This window comes from Canis lupus, chromosome 38, assembly GCF_011100685.1.
Source record: "Canis lupus familiaris isolate Mischka breed German Shepherd chromosome 38, alternate assembly UU_Cfam_GSD_1.0, whole genome shotgun sequence".
NCBI classification, from domain to species: domain Eukaryota; kingdom Metazoa; phylum Chordata; class Mammalia; order Carnivora; family Canidae; genus Canis; species Canis lupus.
Window position 1 is genome coordinate 24,172,805 of NC_049259.1, and position 22,353 is coordinate 24,195,157.

At 45.4% G+C, this 22,353-nt stretch overlaps 1 protein-coding gene across 1 annotated transcript in view; it reads right to left on the reverse strand.

The window, feature by feature from the left end:
- Positions 1-10,890: 10,890 nt before the first annotated feature.
- The window catches only part of CD1A8 (CD1a8 protein), a gene marked incomplete at its 3' end in the record, with an annotated part of 123,877 nt that continues 112,414 nt past the window's right edge, over positions 10,891-22,353 (reverse strand). Inside the window, 3 exon segments of the mRNA NM_001128838.1 lie at positions 10,891-10,901; positions 21,552-21,642; positions 21,975-22,253. Of these exon segments, the coding sequence (NP_001122310.1) occupies positions 10,891-10,901; positions 21,552-21,642; positions 21,975-22,253 (381 nt within the window).

Here is a 22,353-nt window from a genome sequence, read left to right on the forward strand (position 1 = left end):
TCTCTCTGTGAATAAATAAATAAATAATCTTAAAAAATAATTTTTAGAAATGGGAGTGTGTTACACGACATCATATATTGTCATGTTGCTCCCCCGGTGTTTTATCCACGGAGCAACCTCTTATCCCAGCTCAGCCTCTCTATTCTCATCCCCACTCCCTTCTCCCCACGTTTTGCTGCGTAACGTGCTGTCCTTCTGTTTCTATGTGTTCTTAGAAGATGTGATGCTTAAAAAAAAAAAAAAAAAAAAAAGGTTTTATTTATTTATTCATGAGAGACACACAGAGAGAGGCAGAGACCCAGGCAGAGGGAGAAGCAGGCTCCATGCAGGGGAGCCCGACGTGGGACTCAATCCCAGGACCCTGGGGTCATGCCCTGACCTGAGCCGAAGGCAGACGCTCAACCACTGAGCCCCCAGGCACCTCAGAAAATGCGGTGCTTTGATGTACACAACTTGGATTTCCACAAAACGTATTATACTATGTGCTTTATTTATGAACATATCTCAGCGAGCTCTGTTCTAAACACTTTCCCATAGTGTTCTAAATATACATACATATATATATATATGTATGTATATTTAGAATTCCAAATATTTCTCTCAATTATCCACCATTAATTTTGTTCTGTTGATGCTTGGTTAATAAGAAAGCCTTAATTTTGCAAAGTAAAATTTAACAGCTTTTATAGTTTTTGTTTAATTTTTTTTCCCCAAAAAGTCCATCCATCTTACACCCTTTGTGGTTCTGAAGCAAGAAAATATGCAAACAGAGGAATGGTTTGTGTTGCCGCCACTCCTCATGGACGTGCCCATCGCTGTTCCCGAAGGGTGGAGAGCTCAGGACCCTTGCCAGGCAGGACCCGACTGGGTTCTAGGTCCCTGGGAGGGACTGAGCCCTTGGAGCTTGAGGCTGGGAGGGAGGGACCCCTCGGCCCCCCTCAGGCCCCCCTCCGGCCCCGCTGCTCACCCGGCACTGAGTACGTTACACGTAGGGTGCTTGAGCGACCGCCACAGGCCGTTTCTCACCGAGCCTCTGCAGTGCCCAATTTGGGAACTTACTTTAAGTAATAATTCCCCGCCTATAGATCATAAAAACATTCTGCTTTGGTAAATGCTACTGATTTTGTAGTATTGTCTTTTGCATTTGCAACTTTATTCCATTGTCAATGAATCTTTGCTCTACTCTTTCAAGAATGACTTAGATATTTGTAATCATTTATTCTTTTTTTAATAAATTTATTTTTTATTGGTGTTCAATTTGTCAACATACAGAATAACACCCAGTGCTCATCCCGTCAAGTGCCCCCCTCAGTGCCCGCCACCCAGTCACCCCCACCCCCTGCCCACCTCCCCTTCCACCACCCCTAGTTCGTTTCCCAGAGTTAGGATCTTTCATGTTCTGTCTCCCTTTCTGATATTTCCCACTCATTTTTTCTCCTTTCCCATTTATTCTTCTACATAATGTAGAAAATAAGCTTACTATGTACCTCCAGAAATCCAACTGGAATTTTATTTTTTATTTTTTATTTATTTTGTTTTTGTTTTTAGTTAGTTCATTTATTTTATTTTTTAATTTTTTTAAATATATATGCCATATAATTTATTTTAATTTTTGATTTGCCTTTATTTTTTTATTGGAGTTCAATTTGCCAACATACAGCTTAACACCCAGTGCTCATCCCATCAAGTGCCCCCCTCAGTGCCCGTCACCCAGTCACTCCAACCCCTCCTCCCCTACCCCTTGTTCATTTCCCAGAGTTCAACTGAAATTTTAATTAGAAATTTGCTGAAATAGAATGACTTAAAAAGAACTGTAACTTTTTATAATAATTCCTTCCATACTACTCCAATTAATTAGAAATACTTTTATGATCTTTAATAGTTTTTATATTTCTCTGTAGAATTCTTGTACATCCTTTCTTTAGCCAATTCTTAGCTATTGCATAGATTTTGATGCTGTTATAAATGGTTTCTAATTTCATCTTATTTGTCCTTGTTGCATGTATAAAAAAGTGTTGCTGATTCTTTTAATATATATTTTGTGCCTAAAGAACTTGCTACATTTTTGGGCGCCTGGGTGGCTCAGTCAGTTAGGTGTCAGATTCTTGGTTTCGGCCCTGCATTGGGTTCCATGCTCAGTGCAGAGTCGGCTTGTCCCTCTGCTCGTCCCCCGTGCTCATGCTCTCTCTTTCTCAAATAAATAAATAAATAAATAAATAAATAATCTTTTTTAAAAACTTGCTACATTTTTACGTTAGCTATAATTGTTTGCTTTTTATTCCACTAGTTTCTAGGTAGGAATCATATCATCTCTTGAAATCCTTACAATTTTTATTTACATGTTAATTTTTTTATTTAGATAAATTCCTGAACTCTCGTCACTCCCAGTATTTTAGTTATTTTTAATTTCCTCATATACAACCATATGATCTGTAAATAATAATAATTTTTATTTAATTTCTGTTTTCAGGGATCCCTGGGTGGCGCAGCGGTTTAGCGCCTGCCTTTGGCCCAGGGCGCGATCCTGGAGACCCGGGATCGAATCCCACGTCGGGCTCCCGGTGCATGGATCCTGCTTCTCCCTCTGCCTCTGTCTCTGCCTCTCTCTCTCTCTCTGTATGACTATCATAAATAAATAAAAAAAAAATAATAATAATAATTTCTGTTTTCATGCCTCCTTATATCCCTTGCCTTGCTGGATTAAGGAGAGTTCGTAGTATTCTACAGAAAAGCAAAGATTCCAGCAAGTAGGCATCTTGTCCTTGATTTTCACTGGAATGATTTCAAACCTTCGGAATCAAATATGTGTCATACAGGCTATTTGCAGCCATGTGTCCCTGTATTCTGGGTTGTTCAGGTTTTATCAGAAGGGACATTTAAATACCTCAAATGCGTGGAGGTTCCTCAAAGAGTTAAAAATAGACCTGCCCTACGACCCAGCAATTGCACTGCTGGGAATTTACCCCAAAGATACAGATGCAGTGAAATGCCGGGACGCCTGCACCCCGATGTTTCTAGCAGCAATGTCCACAATAGCCAAGCTGTGGAAGGAGCCTCGGTGTCCATCGACAGATGAATGGATAAAGGAGATGTGGTTTATGTATACAATGGAATATTAGAAACGACATTAGAAACGACAAATACCCACCATTTGCTTCGACGTGGATGGAACTGGAGGGTATTATGCTGAGGGAAGTAAGTCAATCGGAGAAGGACAAACATTATATGGTCTCATTCATTTGGGGAATATAAATAATAGTGAAAGGGAATAGAGGGGAAGGGAGAAGAAATGGGTAGGAAATATCAGAAAGGGAGACAGAACATGAAGACTCCTAATTCTGGGAAATGAACTAGAGGTGGTGGAAGGGGAGGAGGGCGGGGAGTGGGGGTGAATGGGTGACGGGCACTGAGGGGGCACTTGACGGGATGAGCACTGGGTGTGATTCTGTATGTTGGCAAATTGAACACCAATAAAAAATAAATTTATTATTAAAAAAAGAAAAATAATAAATAAATAAATACCTCAAATGCTTTTTCTGTGATTCTGGAGATGATTATATGGCTTTATTTTCTTAATCTGTTAAAGTAAGTGATTCTATTGAGATTTTTAATGGTAAACAATCCTTGCATTCCTGGCAAATCCTACTTCATCTAATGCTGGTTTCTGTTGGCAAATATTTTGAGTCTATAGACCTAATTTCCCTGTAAGTATGCAAAATGAGGTTAACAGATAGTCACTATTTTAATAATTGTTTTTTATTTCTGGAAAAAGCCTTGCTGGTTTGGGTACCATGAAGATTTTGGACAATTAGTTGAGATTGTTTTCTGTCCTTTCCTCTGCCTGGAACGATGCATCTGGAGTATAATTACTTGCTACACCTGTAGTTTGTACCTAGCAGGAACCAGCAGGAACTTTGGTCTTCACTCCTATTCCTTAGTGAGCACAGTGCAGGCATTCAGACTCTCCCTCTTCTAGGATTTTTTAAAATAAAAAATCTATAACAAATATGTTGATATAAATCATAAATAACATGTTCTTATTCAATGTATGTCATTCCTATAATATGTCTGCTTTTCTCATGCTTATGACTCTTTCAACCAGTTCTGACAGAGGTTTTATATTTTGATTAATTTTCTCAAGAGGCCGTGCTTTAGTGTTGTCAGTCACCTTTATAATTTTTTTTGTTTTACTTTTAGTGCTTTTAAATGAATTTTTTACCTTCTAAATTTTTACTGATTTTGCTCTTTTCCTAGCTTCCTAATTAAAATCTTAACTCCTATGCTTTTAGTCTTTCTTGCTTACAAATAAGTGCTTTTGAAACAGTAAATTCCCCCGATACCTGTCACCTCGCAATCATTTTAAGCCAGGAAAAGAGAATATGTGCTCAGTAGTGTAAAAACAATGACCGTGAAAACCACTAAGGAGTGACCACTGTTTAAAAATCTGGAATATTTTAAATTGCACTAACATAGGCACTGAGGGGGCACTTGACAGGATGAGCACTGGGTGTTATCCTATATGTTGGCAAATTGAACCCCAATAAAAATATTTTTAAAAAATTACACAAACACAGAAACAGACAGGTGTGAGGCCAGATACACACCGGGCTCACAGTTCAGGTCTGAATCCTGTTATAAATGCTCAAGGCCTGAAGTTACAAGTCACCACAAAAAAAAATGGGACAAAGCATACGCAAATTATTTCTGAAACATAGAGACCGTACCCATGTTCAAATTCACCAGTGAGTGTTCCTAGCCCCAAACTAAAGTCACACAGAAAGTGGATTTCACAGCAAGAAAGGCTAATTCTAACTGTCCTGATCCAAGCTACATTGGTTTAACCTTCTTGGTAATGAGGAAGCTTGCATTTGTGCGCAGACGTGCCCAGCCCTCATCCGAGAGGAAACGTCCTTTCCCTTGTTTTTTACTGCAGATGCTCATCTTTGCTCCCAGGCTCACTTTTAATCTTTCTAGAAAGGAGAAATGCCTGAACGCTTACAGCTTACTGTGGACTTGGCCAACTAAACTTCCTCTCATGTGGGAAGAAGAGGATTTTTTTAAAGCTGACCACTAACAATTAAAAGAGTTAGAAATTAAAGGATTCATAATGAAACTATTATAAATAGTACACATAATGATTCGTAAAAGTGAGCATGCAGTGATGAGCTAACTCTTCTCTCGTGTACAAAGCTGACTGTAGTCATCTGGTCACATCTCTAGACGGACTAAAAAAAAAAAAAGAAGAAGAAAGAAAGAAAAAGAAAGCTCATACATGCCATTAAAAAGTTTGTAACAAAATTAGGATCTAATGAATAAATTAGGAAAACATCAAATACTAACTTAACACACTTTTCCTGTTCAACACAACTTCACATTTTAAAATATCTCACCCTTTAACTTGATCAAATTACTTAGGGATGCAGAGTGGGGGCACAATGCCCAGCACCCACCGCATGTGCACAGCACGAGGGCCTGCCATCACTCCCTCACCTGCTCCCTGTCTGCCCGTGGATCTGACAAGACGGACTCTCCTTCCAACTGCCAGATCCAGAAAGTTTACATTTCAGCTTCTCCTTTCTCCCCTGTCCAATCACAAACTGGCCTCCCGTTTGTACTATACTCTCGAACCTTCCATGAGGAGCTCCTCCCAGTGGACATTTCCTTCTCTTAAACATGAGCCCACTGTGGCTGCAATAGAGACTCTGTTTAGGAAACCAAGAGGGGGACGCCTGGGTGGCTCAGTGGTTGAGCATCTGCCTTTGGCCCAGGGTGTGATCCTGGAGTCTTGGGATCGATTCCCACTTTGAGCTCCCTGCATGGAGCTTGCTTCTCCCTCTGCCTGTGTCTCTGCCTCTCTCTGTGTGTGACTCTCATGAATAAATAAATAAAATCTTTAAAAAAAAAAAAAAAAAAAGGAAACCAAGAGGAACGCTTATAGGGAGAGGGGAAAGCTCTGTCTCCGCCGAAGGAAAGATAAGGTTTTCAGAGACTTTGTAGAGCACGACTTGGCAAAGACAAAAGCTAGAACAGAGAAGCTACAAAGATTTCTAAAGTTTGCCTCTGGGTGATTAAATGTAGACATCAAAAAAGGAAAGAGCTTGGAGGAAGAGATTACTCATATCTTAAATACCTGGACACAGAGCTGCTTCTCATAGTGTTGGAACCACTCTCAGAGGATGTACTTACCACACAAATAGGAAATGCTGAGTAAGTGATGAAAGAATGAGTGGATGGATGGATGGATGGATGGATGGATGGGTTGTGTCATCCATGGAAAATGTCTTACATCTTAAATATTTACCTTCCTGGTTAACTTCCTGCCATGACACTTCCTGGTTTATTACATGCTGGAGCAGCTTGTCCCCTTGTCTCTAGGAAAACCCTGGAGTATAAATACTTGCCAGTCGTGTAGCCAGCAGCAGACCCAGCACCGCGTTCCTGACCTGTGGTCTGTTAGAAATCCATGAAAACACCCAGAACACGGACTGATCCAGATGTCAGGGTTAACACACAAGATAGGGTAAGAGTGTCGCAAGATGAGGACACACGAGGGAAAAAGAAAACTGGGCAAGAAAAATAATGAAGAATATTTTAAAGACTCGAGGGAAAGGAAGAGGAAAGCGAAGAAGAGCTTTGCAAGGAAGAGAGACATTAGCCCAGCATCCCCCGGAGGCCACACCCATGTCCACCAGAGGGGAGCTTCCAGTCACTAAGGATAGAAATCCACCTTGTTGGGCTGAAACCACACAGGAAAGGTATCACCTGATGGAACCGGGGAGCACAGGGTCGTGGGAGTTCCAGCACCTTCTGTGGGTCTGTGTGTCTGCCTTTGCTTTTCCGATGCTTTGGTTTCGTTATTGCTGCTGTTTTCAGACTCACTGGAGGATGATGACACCTGAAAACTATACCTGTGGACAGCGTGCAGCTTTCCAGCCACCCAGGGAGGAAGGTGGGGGCCACTTCGGGCCATGGGGGCCCTCACCAGCTCTAACAGGTGCAACAGAGCCTGTGACACCACATGAACGGAGGTCCTCCTGAGAAAGTCTTCCAACGACTTCTCAGAGAGGCTGGCCTGAAGATCCCAGGAGCCTGGTGCACATGGAGCATCCAGGAAGCCGCACCTGCATGCTCACGTCCATACCTGCCCTGCCTCCCGTGAGGCGTGCAGCATTTCAGAAGGAAAATGCAGGATTGGTCCAGAAAACCTCCATTGAAGCAGATCATGAAAATTAATATTTTATATAGTATTCATCACATGTTTGAGCAGTTTAATTGACATTTCTCCTAAAAACATAGACTGAAATAACCACTGGAAGTTTGGTGTATATGTACGTGGTGATATCATGCCCTCAACCAGGCCACCACCTCACTCCCAGAACTTTTCTTTTTTCTTTTCTTTTGTTTTTATTTCTTGTGGTGAGAACACTTGGGATCGACCTTCTTGGCAAATGTCATGTGTATAATTTCTCTGCCTTCTTGCAGGCAGGCTTCATCCTCAGGCTTGCTTCTCTGGTGCTGAGAAATGGATTGTACTTGTCTCAGGCTTCATACCCTGACCCTTCATACCCATACCCATACTCCAGGCCAATAAAGGGCATTTTTTTCCTCTTTAATATTCATAGGAATCAGGATTCGTGTGTCCTGTGCCACCTGGAGCAGGTGCCTGGCCCTGAACTATCACTCTGAGTCAGGACAAGTGACACCTGTCCGGTGATTGGCCTGACCTGGAAGCTACCTGTCAATCCTCCAGCCTGTCTCATTGTCAAGGATGCTTTCTCCTGATGGTCTCAGGATGATCAGAGCCCAGGGATACCCATGAGGGTGGATCCAACCAACCCAAACCACATGGTGCCCATGCGAGGGGAGCAAGGTGGACTGAACTTTGGGAAACAGCCAAGCAGCCTGATCCAGGCAAGAATGTTGCAGAAGTCCTGTGATGTGTTCTCCCCCCTTCCCATATTTTCATCTTCTCCTCTTCTCCCACCTCAACGTTATTTTCCAGAAATGTCTACACATGTAGACATTTGAGACATTTGAGAACATGCACGTGTCCCTCTGGGAGTTCTCCTACCCTGGCCTCCTCTCTCAGCCCCTAAACAAATTAGAACTAAGTCTCTGTCTCCTAGTTCAATGCAAATAAGTCGCTGACTAACAAACTGGTTTAGAAACAACAATGAAAACCATAATGAGATCAGGAAAAGCAAAAATTTCAAGCTCAGAAACAGGGAAGACCTTTTCCTCCCCACGACTTGACACTCAGAATATCCCCGCTGCCTGGCCAGGACTTGAGAATGGTTTGTTGAGTTAATTAATGAAACCTAAAGTAACTGAAGGCAGGCTGTGGATGTCTCCACTTGCACTGCCGTGGGGCCACCAGTCACAAAGGGTCCATCTTCATTATTCATGGACTCTGTGCTGATGGACCTACCTGCTGACGTTGATTTGTAGCCCCAGACATGCACTCGGCGCCATTCACAGATACCTAGAGGAGCCTAACAGGTGTCCCCCACCTTGGGTGATCCCAGCTGAGGCAGGACCAGGCACCCCTCTGCCTTCCCGTGCTAATTCCTACACTGTTAACACATGTCCTAGTCATGGTCCATTTGGTGCCACAGTTTCTGCATTGATGAGCTCTTTCTAGGTGATTTCACAGTTTAAAACCGTTCTGAAGCCCAGAGCCGCAGGGCTAACGGGTGTTCCTAAGTGTAAGAAGGGGGGAATGTGCCTCGCAGACACAAACCCTGTAAGTGAGTAAGGCTCACTGAGGTCCCGATGCAGACTCGTGGGTCATGAGGTACCATGGTAATGAGTAATGAGTAATGACTCACCAATGCCGTAAATCCAGGAAAAGGAATAGACATTCACGACGACTATGTGGAGCCACTACAGAAAGTGCTGAAGTATCATCTGGGACGCTATGGTGACCCCAAGGGAAAAGGGGGGAAAGGGGTTATGCTCATGGATCCATGAGACGGTGACCGTTTCTTGTTTGTTTTTTTTTTCTAAAACCATCCTGGGTAGCACGGTTGTGGGGCTGCAAGACGCTGGTGGTCACAGTACCCAAGCCTAGAAATGTTAGACACTTCTGAGCTGGAATTTCAATATATAGTTTACAAATATATATGTATTAAAGACGCTGTCTTTATTTGTTAAAAAGATTTTTTATTTATTTAAGTGGCAGAGCACAAACAGGGGAAGGAGCAGAGGGAGAGGGACAATCGGATCTCCTGCTCAGCAGGAACCTGGATTATTATTATTATTATTCCATCCCAGGACCCCTGAGATTATCACCTGAGCCAAAGGCAGCCGCTCAACCGCTCAAACGAGGTGCCCCCAAGAGGCTGTCTTCATACAGGCACACCTGAAACCAAGCTGCGTAGTCAGCAGGTGGCAGGTGCTGTGAGCAGAGGTCCCAGGACCCGAACCCTGCATTGCCCCAGGAGCACTGGCTCAGTGCCGCTGACTCCAGGTCCTCAGCGGCTGTGACACAGCGCCCAGGAATGCGAGAAGGCGCTGTGTGCTTTCACCTTGCTGGGTCCCCTCTCATCCCTGACCACAGCATTCCTGTTCTCTTTCCTGGAGCATCTCCTTTCCCTTCAGGACATACTTGCCCTGCTCCTTCTCAGGCATCATCATGTTTATGCACCTGCGAATCAACTGCTGATTTTGCTAAAATGCAAATTGTCATTCAGGAAGTCAGCTGACCTTTTATTTTTAAAATACCCAGAGTGGTAGGTCTTCTGGTGCCTTGAGCCCAACAAACATTAAAAACCTGAATCCTCATTTTCCCCACTCATTTTCTCTCAGGATTCAGGTTTTTGATGTTTTTTGGGAAATATCAGAGAGGGAGGCCGAACATGAGAGACTCCTAACTCTGGGAAAGGAACAAGGGGTGGTGGAAGGGGCAGAAGGTGGGGGGGGGATGGGGTGACTGGGTGACGGGCACCAAGGGGGGCACTGGACGAGATGAGCACTGGGTGTTATGTTATATGTAAGCAAATCGAACTCCAATAAAAAAATCATACAAAAAATAAAATAAATAAATAAAATGGTTAAAAGAAAAAAAAAAAGAACCTGAATCCTACCGTTCTACTTGATTCAGAATACTTGGAAAAACAATCCATCCAAAAGGTTTATGTAGTTAAATAATACAAATCTTAATAGAAAAATTGTTTCTACATAGAGACCTGGAGGTGTCAACAGGAACAGAGAAAGTGTGAGTCCCCTGGCCAGGTGACAAGACTTCTAACAAGAAGAGGATCAAACCCCCCCCCCCCCCCACAAAAAAAGAAGAGGATCAAACATCTCAGTTACTACAAACATGGTAGGAAGAAAAATCTAAGAATTTAACATGAATTTAACGCAGGTTTTTATTACTGAGGACATTTTCCCTGTAGCTGAGGCTCCTTGCCAAGGATGCAAATATTAAAAAGACATGGACTTTGCTCTCAAGAATCCTAAGAATTAGAAGGGAAAAGGGCCTGATGGGGGCAACAAGTGATGGGGGTCAGGAATAGAATTGTCAAAGTGAGGGAAAAGGTGGTGGCAATTGTCGCCAGGCAGAGACGGCCTCACTTCTGACTCAGGGCTGGCTCACTGGTGGAAAGGATGACTCACTGGAGGATATGATGTCTGTGACCCATGAGGTTGCTGTGACATCAGGTTATGCTGAGTTAAATTTTGAAATTTAAGTTCCAGAACCAAGTCAGAACAATAAATCCCCCTGAATCATGCTGAGCTGACACTGAGAACCGGTCAATAGGGAGGACTAAGGAAGAGTTGGCCACAGGGAGTGGCCAGGACGTCAGTGCTGAGCTGGGTTTAGGTAAGTGCTGGAGCCTGGGCTGCTGGGTTCCTGCTCCGAAGGGAAGTCCGTACACTGAGGTCTCCAGTGGGCTTTCCTGGAGGAACAAGGAGGAGGCCCCCTGCAGCAGGTGGAGGGGAGGCTGCAGGGGGGAGGGCACGGGCCGCAGGAGGGCTGAGGACACACGGAAAAGTGGGGAGACACTTGGGAAAGAGCAGGAAGGGGGCTCCAGGGACTCACCAGCGCTTCCAGAGCCACCACGCCAGGCCTACCAGGAGCACCAGGGGCACGATCACCACCAGTAAGACCAAGCCCATGGAGTGGGGCTGCTCTGTGGGGTTGGGCACAGAGGGTGAACTGCACCTCCCACGACCTTTCTGCCCCTGTCACCCTCTTCCTGACTGACCGCCCTTCCTCCTTTCACTTCTCCCATCCCTCCTCAGAGATGGACACTCCACCTAACCCTCCGCATCCTCCCACATTTGCAGGACCCTCATCCTCAGCTCTTCCATTTCTTGGGATACAGATATTTTAATTTTGGGGACTAGAATCACTAGCAACCTAAATTTTTCATCAGGCTCCCCAACTCTGCTGAAAGACCCCGTGCCCCTTTCCCAGCCGGACCCAACTCTTCCTCACCCCAGTGGAGGACCATGTCCTGTCCTCCTAGACTGCTGTGTCTCACACGGCAGGACAGGCCAGCTGCCTCCTTGGATTTCACATCCAAGGACACCTGAAGGTACCACGTCCCATCGGTATTGGGCAAAATATCGCTATACAATGTGCCCTGCTGCTCCTGCTCGCCCCGCATCCACGACACCCACACAGGCTTGGGGTAGAAGCCGGAGACGTGGCACACCAGCCGCAGATGGCCAGGCCCGGGGCTGGAGCCAGCGGACAGCCAGGCCTCGGGCCTCACTGCGGAAACAGGACAGGGATTCACAGACTGAGGGGAGGTGCTCACATCACCTTACAGACACAACTTTCCGCCTCTTGAAGCCCATCACCATCACCCCTCTCCCTCCTGACTCCATCTCACTCTGAATTTGAGAGACTGGTACAAATTTCTGAGTGCAGGATGCAGAATCTTGGAGGGAGGGTGAAGGACTGACCTTTACGCTGGAGATATGCTTTCCCTGCATCGAGAAGACCCAACAGGAACCGGGGGCAGGAGTCAAAGAGGAGCTTGTGGACTATTTCACTGAAAACATGGTATTCAATGAAAAGACTGCAGATCTTCTGAGCCCTACTTCCTCCCTCTGGAGATGGCCTCCATGACGTGTTCTGGAAGCTCAGGAGATCAGATCCCTGATAAGCCAACTGCAGGAAGCCTGCTGATGCTTCTCCAAAGTGGGAATCACAGCCTAATACCAGCTGAATCTGAAAGGGATCTGGGGAAGACAGATGTGAGTGATAGGACAGCGGGAGTGAAAGAGATGACATGAGACGAGTGGAAGCCATGGATGGTGGAAGCAGAGGGAAAGTTCAGGGGATTGAAAGGAATGGAGCACAGTTGGGTTTGAGGGGAGCCTCACATCAAGGGGAAGTGGTGGTCACCGAAGCAGAGGAAGAGCTGATTGATAGAGGAAGGAGCAAAAGTTGGAGGAGAAACATGAAGGATGTGGCATAAAAAAAGGAAGGGCTCGGCGGGAAAACTGGGCTAGAAACAACCGAGGGTGAAGGGAGCACAGGGGGTGACAGGGTCACATAGACAGACATCGCTGCTGGGATAGGATGGGGAGAAAAGCACACAGATCAAGGAGTCAGTCACAGAGCGAGGACCAGAGCTGCCTGGTTGGAGGCCAGGGAAAGGGGTGGTCGTGGGAGAACTAGTGGGACGGGAGAGCCCAGCCTGTGGCCAATGAGAGGAGCGAGATGGAGCAGAAGATGTGGATCTTTTCAACAATCGGGGTCTGGCTCCATCCTCTGCCCAGATGAGTGTGAACCTTTATACGGCAGAGAAACAAGAGGTTCAGAGTCCGGTGGAGCTCATTTCCTAGAGGAAGAAGGAACTCAGGGAGACACACACGCACCTGCCACCTGCCACCCAAGCCCGAGGGAACAGAACTCACATTCAAGGTGCCAGTCACGGATGTGGTTATGAAATGTGGAAGGGGATCGGATGGTGTATGTGTAGAATAAGTTCTGCACTTCCAGGAGCTCCTCGTTGCTGAAGTTGCCCTTAGACCAAGGCTGCAGGTAACGGAAAGCTCCTGTCTTGTTGTTCCAGCCGTGAGTCTGCAGCTCATCCAGCCAAGCTGAGCCTTGATTCTGCGTCAAGGAACTGTTGTAAAAGGATGTGGTCAGGATGATCCGGAAGGAGATCGGCTCCTGGGAATCTGTGGGGAAGGACATAAGCTTTGAGAGTGCAAGGCCTGGAGAAGGAAAGGGAGTGGAGACTAAGGTGCCGGGGACGGGACCCTAAATCTGCAGGACAGAGAAACCGTAGTCGACTCAGGAGACACGTGCTGCCCCTGAGCCCGAGCCTCGCACCCATCCTTCAGGAGAGCACAGGGCTCTGGGGCCGGGGATGCTTGGGAAGGACCCAGCTGGCTCTCTGCCTGCCCAGGTCTGTGCCGGGAACCCACACCACCCGAGCACACACACAGAGACAATTGCACACACACAACCACACAGGGATCACACATGCGCACCCACATATGCACATCTACACTAGAGACACCCAGACACTTACCCACACATGTGCACGGACACCAGACAGGCACCGGTACACACGTACATATACACGTACTCGAATGCACACAAGCACATGGACACACATAACAGACACACAGACTTACAGACACACAGACTGAGGGAAATGCACAGAGACACACAGGAACAGGTAGACTCCAAAGCACATGTACACACACACACACACACACACACACACACACGTGCGCCCACTGGGCAGGACCCGAGCTCTCACCATCTTCGCTGTCACCCCCCAGGAGGAGAACCGCCAACAGCACAAGTTGCAGGAAGAGCATCGTGTTTGCAGATGTTCTTTCTCTTGCAAAGTGGCTCTTTGACGTCTGTCCTCATACACAGACCCCCTCCCAGCCCCTCTCCTCTGACTTCCTCTTCACACACAACCCTTCCCTGAGTCTCTGCCACAATGCAAATGTGCTCCTCCCTCAGCCCTGGACACCTACTCAGTCTCACTTCCCCTCGTGCTCTGCCTCCCCTCTGGCCTCCAGCTTCTCCCTGTCACCAGCGTCCATCCTGCCCCTGCCCCCGCCCCCTGATTCAGATGCTACAGAACAAGTCCTGTGTGGCCTGGAATAGTGGCCCCACCTCTCAGCCCTTTCTTCTCACCCAGACAGTAACCCAGGAAAACACCCAGCTCCCAGCACCAGCCCTGGACCTGCTGTCCCTCTGTCCCTCCTGCCCTGTGACACTACCCCCCCCAGGTATTTCTGTCCCCGTCCCACCCCCACCCAGCTCCTTCACATCTCTGACTTCTCACTGCTTGTGCCAAAAAACCAACCAAAGAATTCAATTCAGAGATCCACCTGGTTTTATTAAGTGATTCAAGAATGGGGCAGCCTCCCACCTGGCAGGTAAAGGGAGCTCTGAGCTGTGGTGCAAATGGAGGGTTTTCATAGGAAGGAAGTTGGTGAGAGAAGAGAAAGGAGTGTTCCAGGGAAGGTCCCTTACCCTTAACGGGGAGAGCAGGGGGTCTAACCATGCGGATGACCTCCCCTCCGTGTTGATGGAGAGGGCCCATGTGACAGAGAACCTCCCTGGGCCAAACCAGAGAATCCCTCACTGATGGTGAAGACTTCCCTCTCTGGGGGAGGTGGGAACTGCAGTTGGTTAGGGATTAAACCAGATCTGGGGACTTGGTCTGGACCAAGGTGCCATTAGGGCCCAAGGGTTTATTTCAACAGATGCTCTATTTGCTTGTCCAGATTCCCCATGATTGTAGCAGCCTCAGCAACCCCCAGTCCTCCATTATTCTTTGGGAGGAACCAGCAGGCATCACAGAGACCACAGGACATGGAAACATCTGAAGAGTTCCCCCTCCATCTGACTGGCATTAGTACATATTCACTCACCACCAGTCCCTTAGCACCTGCCTGGACCCAAGCGCTGTGCTGCCCTCGTGAAGGTACAGTGTGCACAGGGCAGGCACTGTATTCAAAGAGTTTTTAGGGAAGAAAAACACGTAGACCAGGAAGTATAAATTTGGGGGGGCCGAATTCCTTTTCCCTTGTTCATTTCGTCTATTTTAGGATTCAAGATGGCTTACATACTGTGTTCGATTAGTTTCAGGTGTGCAGTACAGGGGTTCAGCAATTCTATATATTATCCGTGCTCTTCAGTGTGGGAGCAACCCTGCTCCCCTTTACCTATTCCCCATCCCCACTCCCCTCTCCTCGGGGAACCAGAAGTGTGTTCTCTATAGATAGCAGTCTGTTTTTAACTTTGTCATTTATTTCTGTTACTTTTCTTTGTTTCTTCAATTCCTCATATGCAGGGGGCCACTGGGAGGCTCAGCGGTTGAGCATCTGCTTTTGGCCCAGGTCGTGACCCCGAGGTCCAGGATCAAGTCCCATGTCGGGTTCCCTGCATGGAGCCTGCTTCTCCCTCTGCCTGTGTCTCTGCCCCTCTCTCTGTGTCTCTCATGAAAAAAATAAATAATTTTTTTAAAAAAATTCCAGGTATGAAGATATCATATGGCATTAATCTTTCTCTGATTATTTCACTCACCATCATACTCTCTAGCTCCATCCATGTTGGTGCAAATGGCAAGACTTCAGTCATTTTTATGGCTGAGTAATATTCCATTGAGCATGGATACCACACCTTTTTCTTTCTTCCGTGTTCATCTCTCTATGGACACCTGGGCTGGTTCCATACATTGACTACGGTAAATAATGCTGGAGTAACATTGAGGTGCATGTTTCTTTTCATTTAGTGCTGTTACTTTGTTTGAGTGAATAGTCAATAGTAGAATTACTGAATCAGATGATAATTCTGTTTTTAATTTTTTTTATTTTATTCATTTATTCATGAGAGACACACGCAGAGGGAGAAGCAGGCTCCATGCAGGGAGCCCGACGTGGAACTCGATCCCAGGGTGTGGGTCTCCAGGATCACACCCTGGGCCGAAGGCGGTGCTAAACCGCTGAGCCACCCGGGCTGCCCTGTTTTTAATTCTTTGAGGACCCACCGCACTGTTTTCCACCATGGCTGCACCGGTCTACGTTCCCACCAACAGTGCACAAGAATTCCCTTTGCTCCACTCCCTCTACAACACTTGTTTCTTGTGTACTTTTGAATTCAACCAATGTGACAGGTGTGGGGTGATATCTCATTGTGGTTTTGATTTGCATTTCCCTGGTGATGAGTGACGTTGAGCCTTTTTTCCTGTGTCTGTTGGCCATCTGGGTGTCTTCTTTAGGGAAATGTTTATTCATGTCTTCTACCCATTTTTTTCCTTATATTTGTTCTTGTGGTGTTGAGTTGTACAAGATTTTTATATATTTTGGATAGTAGCCCTTTATTGAGTATGTAATTAGGAAATACCTACTGACATTCAGTGATCGCCTTTAGCTTTATTGATTCTTCTTTCTGTACAAAAGAATTTTATTTTGATATATTCCCAATAGTTCATTTTTGCTTTTGTTTCTTTCACCTCTGGAGACATATCTGGAAAAATGATGCTAATGTCTGAGACCTTAATGTCTGTGCTCTCTTCTAGGATTTTATGGCTTTAAGTATCACATTTAGGTCCTTAATCCACTTTGAATTTATTTTTCTGTCTGGTATAAAAAAGTCATCCCGTTTCATTCTTTTGCATTTAGTATCCAGTTTTCCCAACATCATTTGTTGAAGAGACTTTCTATTTCCCATTGTATATTCTTGCCTCCTTTGTCAAAGTTTAATTGACCATAAAATCATGGGTTTGTTTATGGGCTCTCTCCTCTGTTCCATGGATCTATGCGTCTACTTTTATGTCAGTACTATAATATTTGATTACTGCAGCTTTTTCGTATAACTTGAAATCTGGAATTATGACTCCTTCAGCTTTATTTTTCTTTTTAGATTGCTTTACCATTCAGATTATTTTGTGGTTCCATACAAAGTTTACGGTTGTTTGCTCTAGCTTTGTGAAAAAATGCTATTGATAGTTTCAAGGGATTACAAAAATCTGTAGATTCCTTTGGGGAGTATGGATATGTCAGCAATATTTCTTCTTCCAATCCATGAACATGGAATGTCTTTCCATTTCTTTGTGTCCCTTTCAATGTTTTCATCAATGTTTTATAGTTTTCAGAATCCAAATCTTTCAATTCTTTGGATAACTGTATTCCTAGGTATTGCATTACTTTTGGTGCAATTGAAATTGGTCAATATTCCTAATTTCTCTTTATGCTGCTTCACTATTAGTGCATAGAAATATCAGAATGTGTAGTCTGCTGTTTTAGGATGGAATGGTCTGAAATATCATTTATCTATCCGGCTCAATGCATCACTCAAGGTGATTGTTTCTTTGTTAATTTTCTGCTTGGATGATCTGTTTACCAATGCAAGTGGGGAATTAAAGTCCCCTACTATTATTGCATTACTATGGATTACCTCCTTCGTGTTTGTTACCGGTTTTTGAGCGCTCCCATGTTAGGCACATAAATATTTACCTTTATTATATCTTCTTGTTGGACTGTTCCCTTTATTATTATATAGAGTCCTTCTTTGCCTCATGTTAGTCTTTCTGGTAAAGTCCATCGTGTAGGATAGAAGCATTGCTATCTTGGCTTTCAGTTCAAAGCCATTTGCTTGATAAATGTTTCTCCACCCCTTCAGTTGAATCTCATGTGCCTTTAGGTCTGAAATGAGTCTCTTGTAGGCAGCATATAGATGGATCTTGCTTTTTTATCCATCCCATCACCCTATGTCTTTTGATTGGAGCATTTAATCCATTTACATTCAATGCAATTATTGATTGGTATGTACTTATTGTCCCCTTGTTACTTGTTCTATGACTCTATTTGTAGTTCTCTGTTCTTTTCTCTTTTTTTGCTCTTTTCTCCAATGGTTAGTTGGCTTCTTCAGTGATATATGTGGATTATGTCTCTTGAATTTTTACATACATATTACTAATTTTCAATTTCTAGTTATTAATCGGTTTGTATGGAACAGCTTTTGTATATAGCAGTCAGTATCAAGTTAAGGTCACTTTACGCACCTTTTATTCCTTTCCTGACCCTCACATATGTTTTAGGTATATTTTGTCATAGTTTACAACCTTTTATTTTGTGAGTCCCTTAACTGACGTTTACGAATATCCTTATTTTTATTGCTTTTATGCTTCCTTTCCTTTTGATCTTTGGTTTCCACTCAGAGTCCCCTTTAACATTTCTTGCAGTGTTGGGTTAGTGGTCATGAATTCCTTTAACACTTAAGCGTCTGAGAAACTCTTTATCCCTCCTTCTATCCTGAATGACAGTCTTGGTGGCTAGAGTAATTTTGGCTGCAGTTTTTCCTTTCAGTACTTTGAATACATCATGCCATTTTTTTCTAGCCTGCAAAGTTTCTGCTGAAAAATCAGCTTCATGGCTTTCCCTTGCATGTCTTCTTTTCTTTTGTTGGTTTTAAAATTCTCCTTTATCACTACTTTTTGCCATTAAGGATCAGCAAACACTAGTTTTAACCCTATTTGAGGAAATGAGAATCTTACACTGGTTCCTTTAGGACACAAGCGTGTGCTAATGATCAAGAAGTTCACACACAGAGTCCTACTGCAAATCTTCCATTATTTGAAGTAAGAAACCACTGAGAATTTGTACCAAGTGGATTAAGTAGCATTCTGGATTCACAGATCCAGATTCCCTTCTTACTGTTCCTAATGAAATGTTCCATTCTGTTTAATCGTGAGCTGGCCTATGCTGGACAACTGACCTTCCTCTTTCATGGTGTTCCTAAGTATTTAAAGGCTCCTCAATATGTTGTTATGCTTTATATCATCTGGATATATGTGTTTGGGCTATTTACCTGGTTACTTCTTAGTTGACCAATAACCGTAAATAATCTCAGTCTAATGAAAGGAAGGAAATATTTTTTAGAAAGTATGGATTGGAACATAGAAAGCTAGGAGGAAATCACACCCATACTGAAGATTACCAAAAGCTGGATAATCAGCATCACTTTTCTTGAATCCATCAGGCAGCTGAAGAACCAGGGCAACTTGTTAACCCAAAATCTAGGGAAATACAAAGTCCCCCCAGGCAACAGGATATGTATACAGGCCACTTTTAGGCAATGAACCTGAGCAACAGAAACCTAAGCAAGGTAGGAGAGCCCACAGTGACCCTGTACCTCCTGGTGAATATAAATAGGCCCATTAGGTGACCCACCTCAAAACACCCATTAGCCTTAGCTGACCAATGGGTTAGTTACACCCAGACCAGGTACCAACAAGGGAAAACTCCTTATGGTCTCATACCTGCTCACCTTCCCCTTAACTGCAGCTGCCCCTCACTGCCTCCTCCCAGTCACTCCATTATTGTCCTGCCCACAGCTCCTTGACAGTTTATTCAATAAATTTCTATCTTCTTTGTTAATTCTATCTCTTGTGCCACTGCCCTCCACCCTATTGGATCAGCCCAGATGTGGTGGCCTGAATGAGAAGACCTGGCTGGCTCTGGGCTCTCGCCAGATTCTCTCGGAATTTCTTGAGACTTGCCCTTAATGGACTAACTCCAGTTACTTCTTGGAGAACTGATGACCTGTAGCCAAGGTCACTTCTTGGTGAATATCCGAAGCCACTGGAGGAACCAGCAGACCTCCCTTGCCCAAAGGGTGACGGATTTTACCCTCTTGCCCTTCAGAGGGATCCTTCTATCCCTCTCCTTTTGCCTTTTGGCCTTTCTGCAACCTACCCCTGGTAATTCCCAGACAACTGAACATGTCTGGCCAGTGCAGCTCTCCAGGTCGGTTTGAAAGTCTGACAGCAAGCAGGTCAGACGGTCCACGCATATGAGGGTGAAAAATACCTTTTTCTCCTCTTTCCCACTCTGTCTCTCTGAGGTTCCCATTTCCAATGTAAGGAAATCTTCCAGCGGCAGCTCATCTAGGGCAAATCTGTACACATTACAGACTCAGTTAGGATCATTTAGGGACCTTGGCTGACTCAGCCACCTTACCTTCTTCAGCTCTCATCCCTTTATTCCTTTGTTCCTGTGGGTGCAGCCACCACCTTGATCTATAGGCAAAATATATTCCTACGTGTCTGAGTGGTGAGACCTCTAAAACTCCATCCAGTCTTTGAGTCGACTGGTTGTAAAAACTCATGAAAATCAGCCCCTCTTGTTTTTCCAGTCATTGGCTTTGGAGAACTGTTTTCCTTGTGTGATCTTCTGATCTCTCTCTCTCTCTCTCTCTCTCTTTCTTTCTCTCTCTCTCTCTCTCTCCTCTGTCTTTGACCAGGGTTCCCTCCACTCCACAGCACTCACAATCCATATATCTTCCAAATCACAGTTCTGGACATCCTACCTTCCATGATGTGCCCTCTTCACTGCCCTAGCTGTGCACTTTTCTACAGGCCTCAGGTTGATTTCTGGGGTATTCAGAATGATTTGATATTTATGCAAAACTTCATCTATACAATTTCTCAGCCTTCTTGGAGGCAGCTTTCATCTTCGGGCTTGATTCTCTGGTGCAGAAAAATGGGTTGTACTTCTTTCACGTTTCTTGCCCTGACCTTATCATCCAGGAAAAGAATGAGCATCTCATTCCCCTGCCATCAACCACAAGAAATAGGCAACAGGCCACACTCCCATAAGTGTCTGCAGTTAAATAACTGGAATGGTCACAGCCAAAACTGTTTCTCCTCAAGGGCTCAGATACATCAGCAAAGACCCAGAGGAGTGTGAGTTCCCTAGGCCAGGAGACAACTTTTAACAGGAAGATTATCAAACATCCCAACTACCATAAACATGTCAAGAAGCAAAAGAAGAAAAACGTATAACTGTGGGATAGAGTCAACACAGATTTTTACTGAGGACATATGCCATGTAGTGAGACACCTCGCCAAGAATACAAATACTAAAAAGACATGGACTTAGTTCTTAAGAATCCTAATATTGCACTGGGTGTTATTCTGTATGTTGGCAAATTGAACACCAATAAAAAATAAATTTATTATTTAAAAAAAAGAATCCTAATATTAGAGGAGAAAAGGAACATAACTGGAAGTAATGAGGAGTGGGCTGGGAAACACAGTTTTACAAAAGGTCAGGAAAAGGGGGTAGAGATTCTCAACAGGCAGAGACGGCTTCTACTTGTGAAGCAGGGAGGGCCCTCTGGAGGACATGACATTTGATGTCTCTCGATCCATGTAGGTGCTGGAACTTCATTCCATTCAGAGATAAATTTGAGATTTAAATTCCAGGACTAAGTCAGAACAACAAAACTCACTAAATTATGCTTAGCTTATATTGACAACTGATCATTAAGAAGAAATGAACACAGAGTTGTGCACGGGGAGTGGCCAGGACATCAGCGCTGAGCTGGGTTTAGGTAAGTGCTGGAGCCTGGGCTGCTGGGATCCTGCTCCGAAGGGAAGTCCTTCCACTGAGGCCTCTAATGGGCTTTCCTGGAGGAAATAGGAGGAGGCTCTCTGCAGCAGGTGGAGGGGAGGCTGCAGGGGGGAAGGGCACAGGTGGCAGGAGGGCTGAGGACACAGGGAAAGGTGGAGAGACACGTGGGAAAGAGCAGGAAGGGGGCTCCAGAGACTCACCAGCGTTTCCAGAGCCACCACACCAGGCCTGCCAGGAGCACCAGGGGCACGATCACCACCAGGAAGACCAAGCCCATGGAAGGGGGCTGCTCTGTGGGGTTGGGCACAGAGGGTGTCATTTCCCGTCCACCCCGGGTTGAACTGCACCTCCCTGCTCCTCTCCACTCCTGTCACCCTCTCCTTGACCAACTGCCCTTCCCCCTTTCCCTTCTCCCATCCCTCCTCAGAGATGGACACTTCACCTAACCCTCCACATCCTCCCACATGTGCAGGACCCCCACCCTCAGCTCTTCCATTTCTGGATTACTGAGTATTTTAGTCCACTTTGGTCTGGAGCCACCAGAACAAATGTTTCATCAGGCTCCCAGCTGTGATGGATGACCATTTACCATTTTGCCCAGCCTGGCCTCAGCTCTTCCTCACCCCAGTGGAGGACCATGTCCTGGCCTCCTAGACTGCTGTGTCTCACACGGCAGGACAGGCCAGCTGCCTCCTTGGCTTTCACATCCAAGGACACCTGAAGGTACCACGTGCCATCAGCATGGGGCAGGACGTCACCTCGCTGGGAGCCTGTCTGCTCCTGCTCGCCCCGCATCCACATCACCCAAACAGGCTTGGGGTAGAAGCCGGAGACGTGGCACACCAGCCGCAGATGGCCAGACCCGGGGCTGGGGCCAGTGGACAGCCAGGCCTCAGGCCTCACTGGGGAGACAGGACAGGGATTCACAGACTGAGGGGAGGTGCTCATATCACGTTAGACAGACACACTTTTCTGCCTTTGAAGCCCATCACCATCACCCCT